Raw genomic sequence first — 23257 nt, 5'->3', positions numbered from 1 at the left:
ACTCTAGTGCGGAACGGATTGCTAGATTAAGCACCCTAAGGCCCGACTAAATGGCCTGTATGAAGGGTATATCGATGCCCTATCCCAAGTGGTATTGGGCGGTGCTCATCGACAAGTAGATATCATCGCAACATCGTGCGGATCGACAACTATCACAGGTACATCAACCTCTTCGCACGTTCGTGCGGATAAACAACTAACATAGGTGCATCAACCTCTTCGCACGCTTGTGTGGATAAACAAATACGTGTAGTGGAGTGTGACGCCCCTGGGTTCACATAAGGCTGCAGTCCAAAGTGAAATCAAGAATGTCAAACTTGCCATGCACCACACCGTGCAATAACATGTTTCACCATCACAATTACTATCTCTCTAGTAGAGTCAAATAACAGGTGTAGGTACAAAAGCAAGTAAAAGATAATACAAGAGTCAACTGATGAAATAATGGAGATCAAATTAATATTTTAAGTCGATGTCTGAAATGAATAACTGGAACTTCTCAACAAGTCTCAAATACAAATGTCTGAATAAAAGGAAATAAGGCACATAGCCTTTACAACTTCTTGAATAAACTCTCAAAATTTCTAAACAAAAGCCTACAGTGTAGCTCAAAAATAAAATACAACTATAATAGAATGACTAAAGCTAGAGTGCCTCGCCATCAACCTGCGACTCTCCGGGCTCCTGGCTCGTTACCTGAAAGGGGGAGGGATAACGAGCGTCAAAGCGCTAGTGAGCAACATCACGACCAACCCCAAGGGAAAATGGCTCGTTGTATACAGAAAATACAGTTATAACATATATATAAAATCACAAATCCTATTTAGGTAATTACAATGTGAGCATAAGTACGTCGAGCGAAATAATCCAAACAAGGAAACCCTCATGTAAATAAAATGTAGCTCAGATTGTAAGTACCTATGTATAAGAGGATTTTAGTATTTAGGAAGTTACAACACGAGCATAGGTACGTCGAGCAAAATAATCCAAATAAGAAAACCCTCATGTATATACCTTGTATCTCAAATTGTATATCCCTAAATACCAAACTCAAAATCCAATACAAGAAACATTAAAAAAAGAAGGCAAACTCATCTCAGACTTAATTACAGTGTCGTGTCACAACTCATATAAATGTCGTGTCTAGCCTATGCAAGTATAGATGTTGACTCTCAATGTCTAAACTAATGTAGTGGGTGTCCAACACATGGACTACATATGTAAACGGTCCAACACATGGACTGAAAGTGATAAGTGTCCAACACATGGACTACACATCATAATTGCCCAACACATGGACTAGATGAGTTATATGAACATATGCATATACCCTAATTTCTCACGTGTCTCGGTGCGCAAACCTAAACTCGTGTCCGCATGTCATCTCACATGTAAAGATACAGGTTATACATAAATTTATAATACCCATCATTCGAGGAGACTCCTCGTTCATATTTAAGCACGCAGCAACAATAAACATAAATAGATTTTAGTTAAACTGAAATAACTCAAAAGGATCCAAACTGAAGAAATACAAAAGAAGAAAACTCCTCATCAGTCGACTCATTGGTTGACTCATCAGTCGACTCATGAGTCGACCAGACAAAGCACACAAAAACTGAGATTTTTCCCATTAGTCGACTCATTGGTCGACTCATAAGTCGACTCATGAGTTGACTCATTGGTCGACTGAGCAGAAAATCCCTAGTTTTTCTGTTTTCGATGATTTTCTGCAAACATTGATAAACTAAGGTTCTCTTGTTCATATCCAGCAAGTAATATCCAATTCTAACACATGTATATCAACAGAAACGAAAGATTTACATGTAATATTTTATATTAAAACCCTAAACATATTTATTCATGTTTAAAAGCGTATTGAAATCATTAAATCATAATAAAACCCATGTTTAAACAAGTTCTAGATGTGGGTTTAAATTTGCAAATTCGTTGGTGAGCTTTTATAAACTGAAAACATTCGATTTTCACATCATATGCTATGAAGATCTATTTTTATACACAAATAGTGATTAAGGCTCAATAAAACCGAAATAAAACCAAATAAAAGCATACAAACAGTGGGTATAGGATTGGGCGAGATGTTACTCGCCTCTGATGTGCTGTAAACTCCTGAATCCGATGAGAGGACGATTCCCTTCGACAGCACCACCTCGACAAATCTCGCTGAAATCCTCCGAAAAATCCCCCAAAAAATCGCCAAAAGGAAATAGGGTTTGAGGGGAGATGAAGGCTAGGGTTTCTCTGGGGTTCTGATGGGTTTTTGGGTTGGTTTCGGGTAAATTATATATATATATATATATTACGGTTAAAACCCGAACAAAACCCAACCAAACCCGCAACTAAAAGAAAAACCCAAAATCAACCCGTCTGTCGACTTATTGGTCGACTCATCAGTCGACTCATTAGTCGACTCATGAGTCGACTCATAAGTCGACTGAGCAGACACTAAATTCTAGATTTTGTGCATGTTTTGCTATTCAGCCAAACCCAATGCACAAAACTCTATGAAACCACACTCATACATGTCTAACAAATTTGTCATCAAGTATATCAATGATCTCAAGTCATTTACCATAAATAGAATTATTTATCACTAATAATTCACATATACTTCTAGTAAAATACGGGGTTCTACATTCTTCCCCCCTTAAAAGAATTTCGTCCTCGAAATTTAGAAAGCATATTCAAACAAATAGTATCACTCTAGACGAGCACAAAATGATATTCATATTTAACAATCCAGAATGACTATATTCCCACTCAACTCTTAATCAAACGGAACTAGTACGTCGGTCGAAAAATCCAAACAAGGAACCTCCCATATATATATCATGTGTTCCAAAAGGACTCATCCTAGCGTTAAATCTAAATATAATCACACAAATACTCATGCACATAAATCAGTTTACTTCCTCAATAAATGCAGGAAGTAGCGCTACATATTATCTTCGCGCTCTCAGAAAAAATCATCTTCGATGCCTACACTTAACTATCTAAAATGTAAATACCCCCCACTTAACCTCTAACTAAATGGAACAAGTACATCGAGCGAAAAATCCAAATAAGGAACCCCTCATATATATACCATATGTTGCAAGTACTTAGGAGATAAGTGGTAATACCCTCATTTTAGTGTTAAGTATAAACTTCGCCACAATTGAATCTATAAGCCATATATAAATCATACAAAAAGCTTTAATTTACCTGCTCAAACATGTGTGGATAGTCACGACGCATGTCCTCTTCGCACTCCCAAGAAATCTCCTCAACGCCTCTTCAAGGAATCACTTTGTTTCTAAGCCTCTTGTCCTCCCTGGCAAGAATACCAACTGGAATTTCAATAGTAGTTAAATTCTCCTGAAGCTCAATCTCTGGTGCATCCAATACTTGCTGCTGCTCCTCATCATGCAAGTGTTTCTTGAGCATAGAAACATAAAATACATTATGTATACTAGACATCGATGCTGGAAGATCTAGTCTGAATGACACAAATCCAATGCGCTCCAAAATCCAGAAGGGTCCAATATATCTCGGTGCAAGCTTCCCTCGTCTTCCGAATTGCTGAACGCCTTTCATAGGCGATACCTTCAGCATAACCGCATCTCCAACCTGAAACTCCAAGGGTCTTCGTCTCTTATCTGCATAGCTCTTCTGCCGACTCTGGATGGCTAAAATCCTCTCTCTGATCAAGGCTACCTTCTCAGTAGTCTGTCTCACTAGCTCTGGTCCAAGCATTAAGCTATCCTCCGGCTCTGCCCAACATATCGGTGATCTACAAGGTCTCCCATACAATGCCTCATATGGGGCCATACCGATCGTCGCTTGATAACTATTGTTGTAAGTGAACTCTATCAGTGGAATATGCTCCTCCCAGCTACCTTGAAAGTCAATGACACAAGCCCGCAACATGTCTTTCAACACCTGATTCACCCTCTTCGTCTGACCATCTGTCTGTGGGTGGAAAACACTACTATAAGATAATCTGCTGCCGAAGGAATCCTAGAAACTCCTCCAAAAATACGAAGTGAACACTGAACCTCGATCCGACACGATCGTGTCTGGAACTCCATGAAGTCGAACTATCTCCCGAATAAATATCCTCGCATATGCCTCGATGGTATAAGTAGTCCTCACTGGAATAAAATGGGCTGACTTTGTCAACTGATCCACAATCGCCCAAACTGAGTCGTTCCCCTTCTTCGACTTTGGCAACCCTACAATGAAATTCATAGAAATGTCCGCCCACTTTCACTCTAGAATGGGTAAAGGCTGAAGTGTTCCTACCGGTCTCTAATGCTCTGCCTTCACCTGTTGACAGATAAAACACTTAGCCACATAGTCTGTAATCTCTCTGCGCATACCACTCCACCAGAAGTGTCTCTTCAAGTCCTTGTACATCTTGGTGGTTCCTAGATGCACTGTGTACCGAGTACGGTGCGCCTCATCAAATAACTCCCTCTTTAGCTCTGCACTTGCTGGTATAACCAATCTACCCTTCATCCGTAGACCTCCATCTGCTCCAATGGTCCAATCGGCCTTAGGCTCTTTGGAAATCTATTCCTTTCGGATTTGAATCCAAGAGTCTTCCAGCTGAGCTCTAGCTACTCTGGTACTCCAAGATGGCTGAACTGACACTGCTCTCAAAAATGCACTGGCTCCACCAATCTCGGATCTGAAATCAAACTGGCTAAGAGTAATAAGATCTCTATACAACGAACACCTCAAAGCCGAAACTCGATGTCGACGCTTTCTACTCAAAGCATCTGCTACGACGTTCGCCTTCCCGGGATGATACTGAATCGTGAACTCATAGTCCTTGATAAACTCAATCCATCTCCTCTGTCTCTGGATGAGTTCCTTCTGAGAGAAAAGATACTTCAGACTCTGATGGTCTGTGAACAACTCAAACTGCACTCCATACAAATAGTGCCTCCATGACTTTAGTGCAAATACCACTGCTGCTAACTCCAAGTCATGAGTGAGATAGTTCTACTCATGCACCCTCAACTACCGTGAGATATATGCTACTACCCTCTGAGTCTGCATCAAGACGCCTCCTAATCCTGCCAATGATGCATCTGTGTAGACGACGAATGTCCTGTCGCTACTTGGAATAGTCAAAACTGGTGCTGAAGTCAACTTAGTCTTCAAGATATCAAAGGCCTTCTAGCACTCCACACTCCAAATGACCTATACACCCTTCTTCGTAAGGCGTGTAAGTAGCATTGAAATCTTCGAGAAGTACTGGATGAACTTCCTGTAATAACCTGCTAATCCTAAGAAGCTACGAATATCTGTCACCGTCTTTGGTGGTTCCCAATCAAGCTTTACTGTAACCTTAGCTGGGTCTACTGATATGCCCTCTCTGCTGATGACGTGGCCGAGAAACCTGACCTCTGAAAGCCAAAACTCGCACTTGCTGAACTTGGCATATAACTGATGCTCCTACAGAGTCCTCAAAGCTAATCGGAGATGCTGCTCATGATCTGCCTCCGATCTCGAATAAATGAGGATGTCGTCGATGAAAACAATCACGAACTGATCTAAGAAAGGACGGAAAACCCGGTTCATCAAGTCCATAAATAACGCGGGTGCATTGGTTAGTCCAAATAGCATGACCATGAACTCGAAAGATCCATATCGAGTAAGAAAGGCGGTCTTGGGGATATCCATCTCCCGAACCCACAACTGATGATAACCAGAACGAAGATCAATCTTTGAAAAGAACTGCGTCCCCTGCAGCAGGTCGAACAAGTCATCAATCCTAGGCAATAGGTACCTATTCCGGATAGTGACCTTGTTCAACTCCCTATAACCAATGCATAATCGCATACTACCGTCCTTCTTCTTTACGAAGAGGACCGGTGCGGCCCATGGAGAATGACTCCGACGAATAAAATCCTGAGCTAATAACTCGTCCAACTGGGTCTGAAGCTCCCTCATCTCAGCTGGTACCATGCGATAGGGTGCGCGGGATATCGGGGCTGTGCCTGGCTGCAACTCAATACAGAACTCAACCTCTCTCACAGGAGGTAATCCAGGTATGTCCTAAAAGACATCCTGATACTCTGAGACAACTCTAGTCTCTAATAAATCAACACCCTGATCCCGTCGCATCACCTCCTCGATGTACGCCAGAAATGACTCCGCAAAACGGTTGCCCTGAGAGGTTGCCACAATCATCTCGGACCCATCGGACGCCCGCAAATTGACTGTCTTCACAAAGCAATCAATACTAACATGGTAGGAAGACAACCAATCCATACCAAGGATGACATCAAACTCGGACATATGCAACACTATCAAATCAACCACAAACTTTGACTCATCTAGACTGATAGTACACCTCCTACAAACACTCTCCAGAAGCGATATCTCACCTAACGGGGTGGAAACTGATAAAAGGGTGTCTAACGACTGTGCTACGAGCTGGAGTCTAGACATAAAATCAAGCGAAATGAAGGAATGTGAAGCTCCCGAATCGAAGAGAATACGGGCGGGAAAATAATTTACAAGAAACGTACCCTCCACCACTGCTCCGCTAGCTCCATGATCACGCGGTACTATCGCATATACTTTGCCTGTGGCTGGAGACTGCTCTGCTACTAGTGCTGGAGAATACGGTACTATCTGCCCCTGAGGAACCTCCTGAACTGCACGAATCTGCCCCTCAGTCCTCTGTGCTGCTGGCGGTGCTTCAAGTCTCGCCTGCTGGCCTTGAACTCTGCCCTGATGTCGCTGCTACTACTGGTTCGGGCCCTTGCCCTGCTGAGCTCCTGATGGTGCGCTGCGACACTCCGATGTCTTATGCCCGACCTTGCGGCAGTTATAGCAAACTCCCTGGAACTTGCGTTGCTGATGCGCTCTCTAATCATGCTGTGGTCCCTTCTTATGAGGACCTTGCTGCTGTTGCTGGGATCCAGAAAAAGGTCTCTTGTTCTTCCCCTTATCACCGGTCTGTCTTGTCTTGGTCTTCCCTTCCCTATCCTTCTGAAACATAGCAGTCTCAATCTCCTGAGAAGTGGCGGGCTCAGCTACCTCCCGAATTGAATAGAACTTCCTCGAGACGAGGTATCGACGGAGACTGGGGTAGAGTCCTGCTAACGTCTGAGCCTGTCGCTCTCCTGTCTGCCACATGCCAGTGAAGTGTAGCAACTCCATAAATCTGCTCTCAAAATCTGCTACTGACATATCTCCCTGAGTCAACCGGGACAACTCAAGCTCCTTCCCAGTCCGTGCTGCAGAAGAAATATACTGCCCATCGAAGAAATAGACAAAGTCCTCCCATGTGAGGGTCATCCGGTGCTATGGAGTGAACTAAAGTCAGTACCATCTCCCGACATCTCCCTTCAGACTGTAGGATGCCAACCTCTGCTTCTGCACTGAATCCACATTAAGTATATCGAGGGTGTTACTCACATCCTCCTTCCATTTGTGGGCTGCAAGAGGGTCTGCTGACCCCTAGAACTCTGATGCTCTCATTTTCTGATACCTCTCAACCATACGGAGCCAAGCCTCCTGCTCTGTGGCTCTGTCTGAGACTGCTGGTGGAATGACTACAGGTGCGGGCTCTGGTGGTCTCTTGCTGATAGGAACTGCTAGTATCCCTTGTGGCTGATTTGATGGTGGTGGTGGTGGTATCGATGGTGCGATATGACTCGCCACAAACTCCTCAATTGCTGCCACCCTAGCTACGATGGGAGCCATGAGATCAATAAGGTACTGGGGAGCCTGCTGCGGTTCAGGTGGTGCCTGCTGTGCCTCGGGTTGAGTTTGCTGTGGCTCAGGTGGAGCCTGCTACGACTCTGCCTGTCCAGCTCTCCGAGTACGAGGTCTACCACGTCCTGCCATCTCTCTGATTCATAAGAAAAATAAGAGTTTATGAGTCAAAATAGACATATACACATACATAGCATATCACAATATAGTTTTCACAACAATTTAGTATTCACACAAATACTTTAAGTTTACACAAAATAGTTGTCATAAAAAAATATCCTCAAATTTTTAGATATACGCATATATCGTCCTCACTCATACTAGGGAATCCTTGCGAACTCTATACATGAATCCTAAGAAACTCTATCCTAGCTCCACGACTCGACACAGGATGATCCTAAGGATACTGGAACTAGAGCTCTGATACCAACTGTGACGTCCCTGGGTTCACACAAGGCTGTAATACAAGAGTCAACTGATAAAATAATAGAGATCAAATTAATATTTCATCATCTAACATACTAAAGTATAAGTCAATGTCTGAAATGAATAACTGGAACTTCTCAACAAGTCTCAAATACAAATGTCTGAATAAAAGGAAATAATGCACATAGCATTTACAACTTCTAGAATAAACTCTCAAAATGTCTAAACAAAAGCCTACAGTGGAGCTCAAAAATAAAATACAACTATAATAGAATGACTGAAGCTAGAGTGCCTCGCCATCAACCTGCGACTCTCCGAGCTCCTGGCTCGTTACTTGAAAGGGGGAGGGACAACGAGCGTCAAAGCGCTAGCGAGCAACATCACAACCAACCCCAAGGGAAAAGGGCTCGTTGTATACAGAAAATACAGTTATAACATATATATAAAATCACAAATCCTATTTAGGTAATTATAATGTGAGCATAAGTACGTCGAGCGAAATATTCCAAGCAAGGAAACCCTCATGTATATACCATGTAGCACAGATTGTAAGTACCTATGTATAAGAGGATTTTAGTATTTAGGAAGTTACAACACGAGCATAGGTACGTCGAGCAAAATAATCCGAAAAAGGAAACCCTCATGTATATACCTTATATCTCAAATTGTATATCCCTAAATACCAAACCCAAAATCTAATACAAGAAATATTAATAAAAGAAGGCAAACTCATCTCAGACTTAATTACAGTGTCGTGTCACAACTCTATAAATGACGTGTCCAGCCTATGCAAGTATAGGTGTTGACTCTCAAGGTCTAAACTGATGTAGTGGGTGTCCAACACATGGACTACATATGTAAACGGTCCAACACATGGACTAAAAGTGATAAGTGTCCAAAACATGGACGACACATCATAATTGCCCAATACATGGACTAGATGAGTTATATGAACAGATGCATATACCCTAATTTCTCACGTGTCTCGGTGCGCAAACCTAAACTCGTGTCCGCATGTCATCTCACATGTAAAGATACAGGTTATACATAAATTTCTAATACCCGTCATTCGAGGTGACTCCTCGTTCATATTTAAGCACGCAGCAACAATAAACATAAATAGATTTTAGTTAAACTGAAATAACTCAAAAGGATCCAAACTGAAGAATTACAAAAGAAGAAAACTCCTCATCAGTCGACTCATTGGTCGACTCATCAGTCGACTCATGAGTCGACCAGACAAAGCACACAAAAACTGAGATTTTTCCCATCAGTCGACTCATTGGTCGACTCATCAGTCAACTCATAAGTCGACTCATTGGTCGACTGAGCAGAAAATCCCCAGTTTTCTGTTTTCGATGATTTTCTACAAACATTGATAAACTAAGGTTCTCTTGTTCATGTCCAGCAAATAATATCCAATTCTAACACATGTATATCAACAGAAACGAAAGATTTACATGTAATATTTTATATTAAAACCCTAAACATATTTATTCATGTTTAAAAGCGTATTGAAATCATTAAATCACAATAAAACCCATGTTTAAACAAGTTCCAGATCTGGATTTAAATTTACAAATTCGTTGGTGAGCTTTTATAAACTAACAACATTCGATTTTCGCATCATATGCTATGAGGATCTATTTTTATACACAAATAGTGATTTAGGGTCAATAATACAGAAATAAAACCAAATAAAAGCATACAAACAGTGGGTATAGGATTGGGTGAGATGTTACTCGCCTCTGATGTGCTGTAAACTCCTGAATCCGATGAGAGGACGATTCCCTTCGACAGCACCACAAAGATCGCCGAAAAACTTCTCCAAAAATCACCAAAACGAACTAGGGTTTGAGTGGAGAGAGGGGCTAGGGTTTCTCTGGGATTCAGATGGGTTTTGGGTTGGTTTCGGGTAAGATAATATATATATATTACGATTAAAATCCGAACAAAACCCAACAAAATCCGCAACAGAAAGAAAAACCCGAAATCAGCCCGTCAGTCGACTTATTGGTCGACTCATCAGTCGACTCATCAGTCGACTCATGAGTCGACTCATAAGTCGACTGAGCAGACACTAAATTCCAGATTTCGTGCAAATGGTTGGCGCTACTGTTAGTAAAATGAGCATATCTTTCTCTAGGAAAACCATTTTTATGAATGACTTTCTGTTTTAAAAACTACATTCACACATCTTTCAATTGGAACTATTTTGGTTCAGTTTGAAGTTCAATATCAATACTAGATTTTAGTTGAAGTTGCATACACGTGCAGCAGTTTTCTGCAGGACATGTCGTTAATAAAAAGAGTCTATATTTCTCTATACAAACTCTTTTTTAGATTTGTTTTCTGTTTTAGAAACTAGATTCACATATCTTTCATTTGGTACTAGTTTAGTTCAATTTGGAATTCATTACCATGCCCAGTTTTCTGTTGAAGTCTATACATGTACAGCAGTTTTTTCTGCAGGATGTGTCATTAATAAAAAGACGTATATTTTTCTATGCAAACTCTTTTTAAGATTTGTTCTCTGTTTTAGAAACTAGATTCATATATTTTTCATTTGAAACTAGTTTAGTTCAATTTGGAGTTCATTTGCTATCTCAAATATCCAGTTAAACATAACACATGTGCAGCAGATTTTCTGCTGTTTTGCTAATTTCATACATATGTGTTTATATATATATATACTCATACTTATACTCATTGATTATATATATATATATATATATATATATATATATATATATATATTTCTTTTTAGCAATAAATGAACTCTCAAGATTTATCTAATTAGAGTTAACAACAAAATTAGTCTTTTTCTTGAATTTTACACAAAAATCTATCAACATGATAAATTAAACATGATAGGATCTACACAATCATCAGAGATATATTCCATTTGAAATAAGTTTTCATTATTCAAGTAATCGCAAACTTAGGAATTTAACATTTGTTAATTTACACACAAAATTCATTTAATTATTCCTCTAGAATTTTACATGATTTTAACATGACTAATAAATTAACAATGAATATATATATATATTTATATATATTACTCTAATGATCAAAATCACCAAATTAATTCCAACAGTAATGAAACAATATTTTCAATTCTAACAGTGGATTAAAAATTATCCTCAAAAGTCTAATTTATTTTAGCACAACAAGTAGGCTTAAGCATGATAAAATCACATTTTAACTTCTCATAAATTTAACTAAGTTATGGGGAAGGTTTGGATGATGGTAATCTTGCCTTAGGGTGTTGCTGAAAATCCAAACGAATGTTTGCGTGAGATCCTCATTCGCTGAAATGCCAATTCCCTGCTTCCTCTTCACAAACGCCACAGGAAACAATTTCTTGTTCTTCTTCCACAACACTTCATAGGAACGTCTCAGAGGCTTTCAAAAACTTTGGGAGGAGGGAGAGACTGGATTGTGAAGTTTGGAAATTGGTATATGAATTCGAGAGATGTTTTTATTTTTGTTTTATTTTTCTTTAAAGGGATCTCTCTCTGTGATGGATCTCTCTTGAAAAAAAAAACCAAGAACAGAGTCCCCCAGCTCTCAGGTTCTCCTCTCTCTTTTTGAGAAATGAAGATGAAGAGAGAAAAATAATCATTTGTTTTATTTTTTAATAGTACAAATCAATCCCTGAAATCAGGTAAAGAGAAGATGTTGACACTGCACCGCTGCTCAAAAGCCGATCACACCCAGGAATTCTAGAAAAAGAGCCGAACGCAGAAACTGTAAAAATAAATCTACAGTGTCTCTTAATCTGTTTCGTGGCTGCAATGTATCTGCCTACAGTGTCGGGGTACTGTTCATGGAAAATCATTTTCTGCACGTGATAAATTTGAATATAATATGATAAATAATTATAAATATGTCATATGGTGAAAATAATATATTTTTGATGTTTGAGTATTATAAGAATTGATTTGAGGTCAATTCAATGTATATTTGTGAATATATGAGTTCAAATTCACAAAACATGCACAAAGGCAAAGAGTGAGAATCTGAGAATTTTGACTAGTTGAGAGTTTTTATGTTTTTCATACTGTTTCATTCAGAATATGGAAAAGTGTATAAAATTAAAGTTGTAGGTCTCTTCAAGAGCTTTCCAACGAATCTTAGATCACCTTATTCCGAGATCAGATAAGAAAGTTACAGCCTTTTCACCAAACCTCAGTCTAAGCATGACCCAGAACCCTGCGCAGTCGACCGCCGTGGTCGCTGCGGTCGACCGCTGGGCGAACCTGGTTCTGTCAGTTCTGTTTCGGGTCGGGTTTTGTTTATACCAAACCCGGTTATTACCCTAGGTATTTATACTTGTTTTGAAGCTCTCAGAACCCTCTTTTGAACCCTAATAGCCTCAGCCCCCTTTTCTCTCTCTCTCAAACCCTAAAAACTCTTTCTTTGGCGATTCTTGGAGGATTTTGGAGAAGCTGATGTGAGATCCATCGGCGTTCAGCGAAGGAGGATCGTTCTTCACATTTTTGTTCACGTTTTTGGATGTTCATCAACCCCCTCAGGCGAGTGACATCTCGCCCAGCCCTACACCCACCTTTTTATGGGTTTTCTAATGATTTTATTGAGATTTATTGAGCCTAAAATGCTAGTTTACGTATAAATATAGTTCTTATAGCATATGATGCGAAAATCAAATATTTCAGTTTGCATAAAACCTCACCAACGAATTTTTCTGTAATAGATCCGGATCTGAAATATTTTTTTTTTGAACACTGAGTTTTTGCAAGTTTACTGTTTTCACAACGTTTCGATATGCATAAACAAGTATAGGGATTAAATGATAGATCTTATATAATAGTTTTTGCTTTCCATGGTTTATGCATGTTTAACATTGTTTAAATTATGTTTATATAGCATTTGTATATGTTTAAGATTTAGATTTTTGAGTCATTGCATTAGTATGTGAAACATACAGAGACCCGTAGATAACTCACTGTCTGTTTCGCGGTCGACCGCCGTGGTCGCTGCGGTCGACCGCTGGGCGCACCGGAGAGCAGATTGTTTCTGCTCTTTGTGCGGTCGACCAGTATGGACTCTGCGGTCGACCGTCGTGTCTGTTTGTGCAAGTTTATTTTGTTGTGAACATTGATGTGGTCGAAGAATAGCCTCGATTATCGAGTATTAAAATTTCATTGTTAATGATGTATCTTTACATGTGAGACGACTTGCGGACATAAATTTTAGATTTAGCACACCGAGACACGTGTGAAAATTGTTCATGTGTATCTTTTATATGTTTCATCGATAATTCATTTTTTTTATCATTTAGTCCATGTGTTGGACACTGATTTTTAGTCCATGTGTTGGACACTGATTTTTAGTCCATGTGTTGGGCAATTATATTATACAGTCCATGTGTTGGACATTTATCATTCAGTCCATGTGTTGGGCAAATTATATTATGCAGTCCATGTGTTGGACATTCACTATATTTAGTTCATGTGTTGTACACCTGTCTTAACCTCGAGTACGACTTTCTACATGAGTTTATGACATGACACTTATGTAGGTTATGACGTGACGCAGTATTTTAAGTTCTGAGATGGGCTGTCTTCTTTTAATTTATTTGTTCCTGTATTAGATTCCGGGTTTGGTATTTAGGGATTTACAATTTGAGATACAAGGTATATACATGAGGGTTTCCTTGTTTGGATTATTTCGCTCAACGTACCTATGCTCGTGTTGTAATTTCCTAAATATTAAAACCCATTATTTGCTAGGATCAATGATTTTAACTATTATGTAATAACTGTATTTTCTGTATACAACGAGCCCTTTCCCTTGGGGTTGGTTGTAATGTTGCTCGCTAGCGCTTTGACGCTCATTGTCCCTCCCCCTTTCAGGTCACGAGCCAGGAGCCCGGAGAGTCACAGGTTGATGGCGACACACTTTAGTGTTCAGCTGTCTATTTTAGCTATGTTTTATTTTGGAGCTCCACTGTAGTTTTGTTTGACATTTGAGGACTATTTTCTAGATGTTGTAAAGGTTGTATGCCTTATTTCCTTTACTCAGATATTTTGTATTTGAGGCTTGTTGAGAACTCTAGTTTATCTACTTCAGTCATTGACTATGTATTTCTGTATGTTGGATGATGAGATATCTATGTAGTTGTTATCATTTCATCAGTTATCACTTGTATTATCTTTTACTTGCTTTTGTACCTACACCTGTTGTTGACTCTACTAGAGAGATGTTAATTGTGATGGTGAAACATGTAATTACACGGTGTGGTGCATGACAGGTTTAACATTCTTGGTTTTACCTTGGACTGTAGCCTTGTGTGAACCCAGGGGCGTTACAGTTGGAACTAGAGCTCTGATACCAACTGTGACGCCCCTGTTTTTACTCATGGCTGCAGTCCAAGGTGAACCCAGAGATATCAAACCTGCCATACACTCACACTGTGCAACAACAAGTTTCACCAATCACAGTAATATCCTCTAGTGGGGTCAAATAAAAGCGTAGGGAACGACAATAATAGACATGATAAAGAGGATGATATCTCATAAATAAGGTCATGTCTCAACTGAAAATAAACTGAAATATATTTGGAGTCTGCAATAACATACGATGTCTCAACGGAAAGTCAAACTAAGGCACATTGCCTTTACAAAATGAAACTAAACTCTAAGTCTGAATAAAATTTAAAACTACAGAGGAACCTCTAATAAATCCCTCGGGACGGCGACTATGCAAGAACTCCGTCATCCTGCGGCTCTCCGAAACTCCGAGCTACCTGAAAGGGTGTTTTTAAAAGCAAAAGAAATAACAACAAGAGCGTCAGAGTGCTACAGTAAGATTACCCCCATCCGCCCCCAGGGGAAGTGCTGCTAGGATGGAGTGGAGGCTCTATCTATTAAGCATAGTCTACCTATATTATTTTCCCCGTATCTAGCGGAATTAATATTCAGACACCTACAAAACGAGACGTAGTACGTCGAGCGAAATAATCCAAACAAGGAAACCCTCATGTATATACCATATATCCTGAATCGTAAACATCTAAACATTAATACCGAAATAAGAATAAACAATCTAATGAAAGCAATAATTAGATCCATAACACGAGACTGGTACATCGAGCGAAATAATCAAAATAAGGAAACCCTCATGTATATACCATAAGTCTCAAATTGTGAATCTCTAATCATTGATCCCAACTAAAAAAAAGACAGTAAAAGAAACAAGATATCAACACATCGTATTTATAATATCTTCCACAATCACTGAAGAGATAGAATAAAATACCAACACATAATTTTGTATACTTTCAGAAGTAACATATCTCAGTTATATAGTTCACTGGTAGGTCGTATTTATAATCGGCATCTGTCATACTTAGGCTATCAAGCAATTATCTCAGTGCGACGGACTACCCTATAGGTATCCTGAACTGTGTACACGGCTTATTAGTCTCATCGCGATCTCAGTGCATAACATGAGTGTGGGACGGACTACCAAATAGGCATCCTACAAATACGGCTCACGAGCCTCATCGTACCCTAGTGCGGGACGGACGACTAGATCAAGCCTCCTAAAATCCGACTCAATGGCCTGTACATATAGAATATCGACGCACTACCTCATGTAGTACTAAACTGAGCTCATCAACGATATTCACCTCATATAAATCTTTGTACCTTTGGCATGTCGATGCACTATCCCATATAATACTCAGCTATGCTCATCAATGATAGTTACCTTATGTATAAACTGTGCATATCTGGTGTGTCGACGCACTATCCTATATAGTACTAAGCTGTGCTCATCAACGACATCCAACAAGTATATGAACTATATCTAATTCAAATATGATCAAATTAAAATTTATCATAATCCCCTTGGGATTCTTAAATGTATAATATAACATATTCATGACTATACGTATAATATCACGCGGCTCAAAACTCCGCGAACGCACCTCAAAACGGCGCAACACAGCTCGACAAAACGAGCAGGAAAAATAGACGTGACATCTGTTAGTAAAACAATCATATCTTTCTCTAGGAAAATTATTTTTACAAATAGTTTTCTGTTTTGAAAACTAGATTCATACATCTTTCAAATGACATAAGTTTGGTTTAGTTGGAGTTCATTTTTACCCAAACTCTAATGGAAAATTATTATGTGCAGGCCGTCTTTCTACAGGACATGTTGTGAGTAAAAGATCATATCTCTTCTATACAAATTATTTAAGATTAGTCTCTTTTAGAAACTAGTAGATAATAACATTTTCTCATGGCACTATTCTGTTAAATTGGAGTTTATTCTTTTTTCAAAATCTATATTAACATGATAGCAATTCTGTAGTTTCTACAGAAAATATTTATTTCATCATCTTTGCTTAATTTCCAGTAGTATAAATAAAATTATGAAAACCCTAATAATCATGATCATATACTATCATAAACAGCAAGAAAAAAATAACTAATGCTACATTGTTTATGTTTTAAATTAAAAATTTAAATTTATCAGCATCATGTTAAGATCAAGGCTATGAAAAACAGCAATTAAATTCTAACGTAGTTATTAAACTATGGGGAAGGTTTGGATGAAGATAATCCTACCTAGATATCGTCTAACCTGAATAACCAGCAACCAAAAAGAAGTCACACAGTCCGTTTCACCCTTGCTACACGTTGATGATGCCCTCGCTCGTCGAGTATTACTTCACTAAGCTCTCAAAATTTCTCAACTTTGAGGCTAGGGATCAGCCGAGAGAGAGAAGAATGAGGGCTGCTAAGTTTGAAACCTAATGTAAGGATGTTAATTTCGTAAAAAACAGTATATAATGCAAACCCAAAATAAATACGTTTGACCCGAACAACAAGGAATCCTAATCTGACTAGGAAAAGAATCTTCGTATTTTAGCCATAACTTTATAGTGTGAGGCTCGGATTAGGTGATCTAAGACTTTTGGAAATGTCCTTGAAGATACCTATAACTTTTGTCTTTAAAGTTTTCCAAATTCCAAACCTACATATGTGAGAAAAAATATAAAATCATCTCCGGCTGGCATAAATTTCAGGATTTATACATCAAGCATGAAATTGTGCATTTGCTCTTTATATATATATACATAGATACATTGAAATTGATCTCAAAAACCAATTCCTAGCATACTCAAACTCATGAATAAATGTTATATAAATATATAAACATATTTATTACTATTTATCACAAAATATTCAAATTTTTGGCGGTTTACAACTATATTATAATTAATATATGAATTTTGTTGCATAATGCATATATGTGTTTTGGTGTAGATTTGTCTTCATCAGCGGGTGGTAGTAGAAGGCAAGATCATACATGGAAATATACTTCATTAGTTGATAATGGGAATGCCAATAGGCACAAGTGCATATTTTGTAACAATTTCACAAATGGCGGCATATCTCAACAAAAATAGCATCTAATCGGGACGGATAGGAAACACAAAAATGTGAGGCTTTGTCAAAAAGTCCCTTACGATGTGGTTGAATACCTAAAAGGTTATGAAGAAAACAAAAGATAGCTAAAAGATAACGTGCTATAGATGATTATCTCCCCGATCTTGGAGATGAGAACATGGTGGAGATCGATGATGAGGAGCTTGAAGATGAACAAGTACAAGTACAAGAATCTAGAGATAGAGGAAGAGGCCCGGCGGTTCCTAAGTCATCTTTAGTAACGGCAAGAGGAAGAGGGAGTGTCGGCTTGCACAGTGTGGGATCTTCCACAAGCCCAAAGAGGAAGGGGCCGATGAATGTATTTCTTACATTCTGATCAATTTTCTTGTGAACTCTCCTCGTGGTACGGTGTTTCTTTCATCTATTGATGCGTCTGATGAGATCAAGACGGGTGACAGAATGTTTGAGATACTTAGTGAGCAGATTAAGCTCATAGGACCTCAGAATGTTGTTCAGATCGTCACGGATAACCATTCTAGTCTCAAATATGCAGGTAAATTTTATTTTGGTTATGAATCCTTTGCTAATGCTATGTTAGGATGCTCTGATATTGATCTTTTTTTATTCTTTTATTTATAGGAGCGGAATTGGAAAAAGAGTATCCTCATTTATATTGGACTCCTTGTGCTGCTCATTGTATTAATCTCATGCTCAAGGATATTGGTAAACTACCATCTGTGAAGCTAACCTTGAGTCGAGCTATGGAGTTGACTGGATTCATCTACTCACATGCGTGGGTTTTGAAGCTGATGAGAGGTCAAACTAACGGCAGAGAGCTTCTTAGACCGGCGGTGACACGATTTGCCACATCATTTATGACTTTGTCAAGCATCCATCGACAGAAAAATAACCTCAGAAAGATGTTTAATTTGGAGACATGGAGGCAAAGTAAGTGGGCAAGAGATTCAAAGGGCAAATCAGCTGAAAGGATAGTTCATATGCCATCTTTCTGGAACAACATTGTTCGTATTCTCAAGCTGACGGCTCCTCTTGTTGGTGTTCTGAAACTTGTTGATGGTGACAAAAAGCCTGCTATGGGATACATTTATGAGGCGATGGATAGAGCTAAGGAGGCTAATGCTAAAGCCTTTGTTGATGATTCAACAAAATATTCTGAGGTATTTGATATCATTGATAAGAGGTGGCAAGATCAGCTTCATCGGCCTTTGCATAATGTAGGATATTACCTTAATCCTGCATTTTTCTATGATCATCCAAACATCCAAGGAGATGACGAAGTTATGAAATGTCTTTATCAAGTCATTGAGAAGATGGTGCCCACACAAGACCAAGACAAGGTTGATAGGCAGTTGGATATATACAGGCATGCTGGGGGTCTTTTTGGTATGGAGATAGCTAAGAGAAACAGAAAGAAGAAGTCTCTAAGTAAATATGCATAATATAAACCCTCAATTGACTAGATTTTTTTATAGGAAATACACTACTAATCACACTCTATTTAAATTGACAGTTGATTGGTGTGAGTCTTATGGTGCATCAGCACCAGAGTTGCAGAAGCTTGTTGTTAGAGTCCTCAGCCTTACTTGTAGCTCCTTTGGCTACGAAAGAAATTAGAGTACTTTTTAGCAAGTATGATTAATTTTATTTTATTCAACAAAATAGATTTAATTCCCTTAGAGATATAGATATTGATTTGATTAATTTGTATAAATTACAGATACACACCAAGAGGAGGAATATATTGGATCATAAGAGGTTGCATGATCTTTACTACAAGTACAACCAAGCATTGAAGGAGAGATTTGACTGTAGAGATTCTATTGACCCGATTAAGTTGGCTGATAGAGATGAAAGCAATGAGTAGTTGTTAGGGTAGTTCGGTGTAGGTGAAAATGCAGAGAATGACTTGGTGAAGGGCTACTACAACCTTACATATGGTGCCGTAGGAGATGCGATGAGAGATGAAGAAGATGACTTTGCGCCATGCATTGCACCTCGCGTATTAAAAACACTACTGCTCAACAATGCCTCATCATCTGAAAGAATGATCCGCTTCTTAGCTTTTGCTTGATCAGCTCTAAACTCCAATACTGACCCCCTACAATCTATGTGGTGCTCAGAAATAATGAGATGCTCCACCAACAGCTCCCTCTCATAGCGAGGAGGGGATTTAATAGGCCCCATCAACAACGCTTGGATCGCCTTCCAAGTGTGAGGGGAAAGCTTGTCGATGCAATGGGGGAAGGACCACTCATATCGATCCTCCAGTGCAGTAGTTGGAAGACCCAAAGCAACCGGTATGTGGGCTTCTTTTCGACCACTAGAACTATAGTTCAGGCTTGATCTGCCTCAGCGGTGAGGATAGGGGATATGCTGACAGCTTGAAGGATAGCATTGTCAAACAGGTTCTCCTAGCAACGAGATCCTTTGTAGACATGGATCCTCTACCAACCCTCGCGCCTTAACTGCCAAGAGCTTCTCCACTCTTAGACAGTAGTTGGAGAGACAGATAAATGCCATAGTCGAGGTGGTGCCAGTATATCGGTCCTAAATTGCTGCTTTGATGATAGATATATTGCTCCCTTGATGAAGCTGACAGTACATCCATAGTGTTGGGCATACTTCTCCAAGTAGCCTGTGAGCACTTTTAATCTATACTTTTACAACATATCAATTTTAACCTCATTGCAAGCAATGATGAGCTGGGCTCAGGGAGCCATCAGAATAGTCAAGAAGAATGATCAGAGGACAACAAATGCTTTTAGGGGGAGAAGAAGATGGACTTGTATCGATGAAATGGAAGGCTTGCTAGGGTTTACAAAGTAGGATGAAAAGGGGAGGAGCATGTGTGCGTGTGTGTGTGGGGGGGGAGGGTAGGGGTAATAAGTACTTAAGGAGGCTCCTTAGGGGGTTATTTATTGGTGTAAATTTGGGGATAATGAGATAATTTTTGGAACAATATTTTTTGGTGTTATTCATTAGGGTAATTAGTGCTGGATTCGACTTCATGGTGTTATTGGTTTGTTGGGATAATTGTGGGACAAATACCCCACTTTCCCTAAAATTACACCAACTATATCGCTTCCTGGAACAAGAGGGGAACAAAATTACCCACTTCCAATTGCCCGCTCCTCCGTCGCCGTTCTCGAGCTCGATCGCTCGCTCCTTCGTCGCCCCCTCAAAGAGATCTGACGCTAACATCGTCACCCTCAACGTCGTCGTTCTCGAGCTCGCTAGCCCTAGCTAGGCCCACCTCCGTCGCTGTTCTCGAGCGCGATAGCCCTAGCCGGGATTTTCCCAACGCCATCTCCTCCGCCTCCTCCGCCGCCTCAACCGTCTCTCGAACCCAGGTACGTGCCCTTCCCCCCCAACAATCGGCATAAATGAAGTGAAGCGTGACAAAAAGATGAGGACGTGCATCTAGATTTGAATATTGGGTTTATAATTGGCCTTGTTTAAGTTAATAATAGGGAGTTGATTTACTTTGTCCCTTCCATTTACTTACAAATTGAGAAAAATATTAAGTTTATGGATGTGAAATGTGAATTCTTGGTCTATCTCTATATATAAAAAATATGTGCATCCACTGAGGATTCAGCGATTTTTGTGACCATCATGGTATTACTCATACGATTTTCTTTAAATTTGGACGAATTTAAGGTAAAAGGTTTTTTGAGTGAAAGTGGAAATTATAAGTGCTAAAGTTATTTGTTATAAGTGATCCCTCTGTGAATTCTTGTTATAAGTGATCCCTCTGTTATATGCTAAAGTTGTTTGTTATCATTGAACATAAATTATAAGTGCTGACATAGTAGACTTGAGCATTCAAACACCAATGTTTTTGCTATATTTGAACTCTTACATGTACATACTACATAAAGCTTTAGTCTTTAAGCAAATGAATTTTGGTCATTATTGATATTTCCCAAGACATGAAGGATATGTTTGTGAAGATGAATGATGATCAAAGGAGAAGGTTTATGATTTGGCGACCGACTGGAGTATTTCCAAATGACGACAATCACTATGCTTATTAATGACTATTTAATGACTACGCTTGTGGACCGTAGTTTGATGACTACTCTTTTGGAGTTGTATTTTTGGGAACATAGATGTTGTTAGTTATATGCTTTTGGACTTTTATGTTAAACACATGAATGCTTTGATGACTACATGGTTTTAAATATCATTTTTGTACATATATATGTATGTTAAGCACAGTCGGTAGATTATATTTGTAATAATTAAGATTTAAGTTACCGGCTAAAGACTTTATTTGTAATAATTGAGACTTTACCATCATCGTTGTAATAGATGTAGGAATGATTAAATAGTTATTGCAATTGAAAATTTTGTTAATATAACATAATAGCTAAAATAAACATCAAAATATTCAAAGATTGATTAATATTAATATTATTAATATAATTATATTGTTTTTAATATTTTATATTAAAATAATATTAAAATAATATTGTTGTATATTATAACTATTATTTATTTAATCATTTGATGTTATATCAAGTTAAACTTGAACTTAATTGATCTATAATATCATATTATAAAAAAGATGTCATACTAATTGTCCCACTCAAATTTGTCTCATTATCCCATTTTACCCCCACTTACTTTATCCTACTCAAATTGTCTCATTGGGTAAAATTATCCCGTTGGAACCATTTAATCCAATTTGCCCCAATTTACACCAATGAATAACCCCTCTAGAGTGCATCTAAGGATGTAAAATCTCAGCCCTTCATTACTTTCATCTCAGCCCTCCGTATCAAAATAACCCAAAACCTAATCCACCACCCCTTTCTCCTTTCTCCTTTCATTCTTAGCTCCTCAAAAAATCAGCCCCCCACCCCCCAAATCAGATCTGAATAACTAAAATCACCAATGATCGATGTTAAGTCCCTCTCGGCGGCCCCTATTTAACTAAAATCACACCAATGATGTTAAGTCCCTCTCGAAAATTAAATTAAATATATGAAAGTGAGGATGTCATGATCGTATTCAAAACATCTAATAAATCTTTCGACATTATCCGTCAGTCAACGCCTCTCTTTATTGAAGTAAACCTTGTATACATCCATTAGCAGGTTTGTTAAATATATCAACACCTGACAAACCACTAGTTGATGCCATTAAACGAGGCATGGCTGACATATACCCAGTACATATCTTGTCTACTCCCGTCTAGGAGTTCATCTCAGCTAGAGAGTAGGGATCTCTATAATGCATACAACCAACATTTTACATTTGGGATAAGTAGACTACATCATGACAACATGCTGACTCAGTCAACTAGGTATACACTTTAGCTCGCTGAAGCATGGGATATCTACACTCAACATACAACTAGGTCACGACCCATGGTCTCGACATAAAAGCCTGGATAGAGTGGTAAAGGTCCATAACTTCCTAACTCATCAATTCAATTACTATGCCTACATCCCAAACCTGACCTGGTTTTATGATAGGGTGCCTAATTGGAGATAATTGATACTGATCACATCATATCCGCAACACAACATGTGAGGAGATATTAATTGGATACTCAATCTCTCTAGTTGCCAAGTTCCATAACTTACAGAATCTACACATATGTTGGCTATATACGCCAATTAGGTACTACT

General features: G+C 38.8%; 1 protein-coding gene across 1 annotated transcript; it reads left to right on the top strand.

Moving 5' to 3' along the window:
- Positions 1 to 17978: 17978 nt before the first annotated feature.
- LOC109828108 lies at positions 17979 to 19482 on the top strand. Its single transcript, XM_020395147.1, has 4 exons — positions 17979 to 18150; positions 18237 to 19043; positions 19129 to 19181; positions 19336 to 19482. Exons 1-4 carry the CDS (start codon positions 18057 to 18059, stop codon positions 19480 to 19482), a joined length of 1101 nt encoding a protein of 366 aa, XP_020250736.1. The 5' UTR covers positions 17979 to 18056.
- Positions 19483 to 23257: the final 3775 nt, after the last annotated feature.

Source organism: Asparagus officinalis, unplaced genomic scaffold (genome assembly GCF_001876935.1).
Source record: "Asparagus officinalis unplaced genomic scaffold, Aspof.V1 AsparagusV1_Un727, whole genome shotgun sequence".
In the NCBI taxonomy this organism is placed as follows: Eukaryota; Viridiplantae; Streptophyta; class Magnoliopsida; order Asparagales; family Asparagaceae; genus Asparagus; species Asparagus officinalis.
Note: the sequence above shows the minus strand (reverse complement) of the source record. Positions and strands in the feature narration are given on the sequence as shown.

What these genes read in the sequence shown, in the direction of transcription:
- LOC109828108 (XM_020395147.1), top strand. Translation starts at nt 18,057, where the DNA reads ATGTTTGAGATACTTAGTGAGCAGATTAAGCTCATAGGACCTCAGAAT. An exon ending in TTCTAGTCTCAAATATGCAG is followed by an intron (nt 18,151 to 18,236) that starts GTAAATTTTATT and finishes TTTTATTTATAG; the next exon opens with GAGCGGAATTGGAAAAAGAG. An exon ending in CAGAGTTGCAGAAGCTTGTT is followed by an intron (nt 19,182 to 19,335) that starts GTTAGAGTCCTC and finishes TATAAATTACAG; the next exon opens with ATACACACCAAGAGGAGGAA.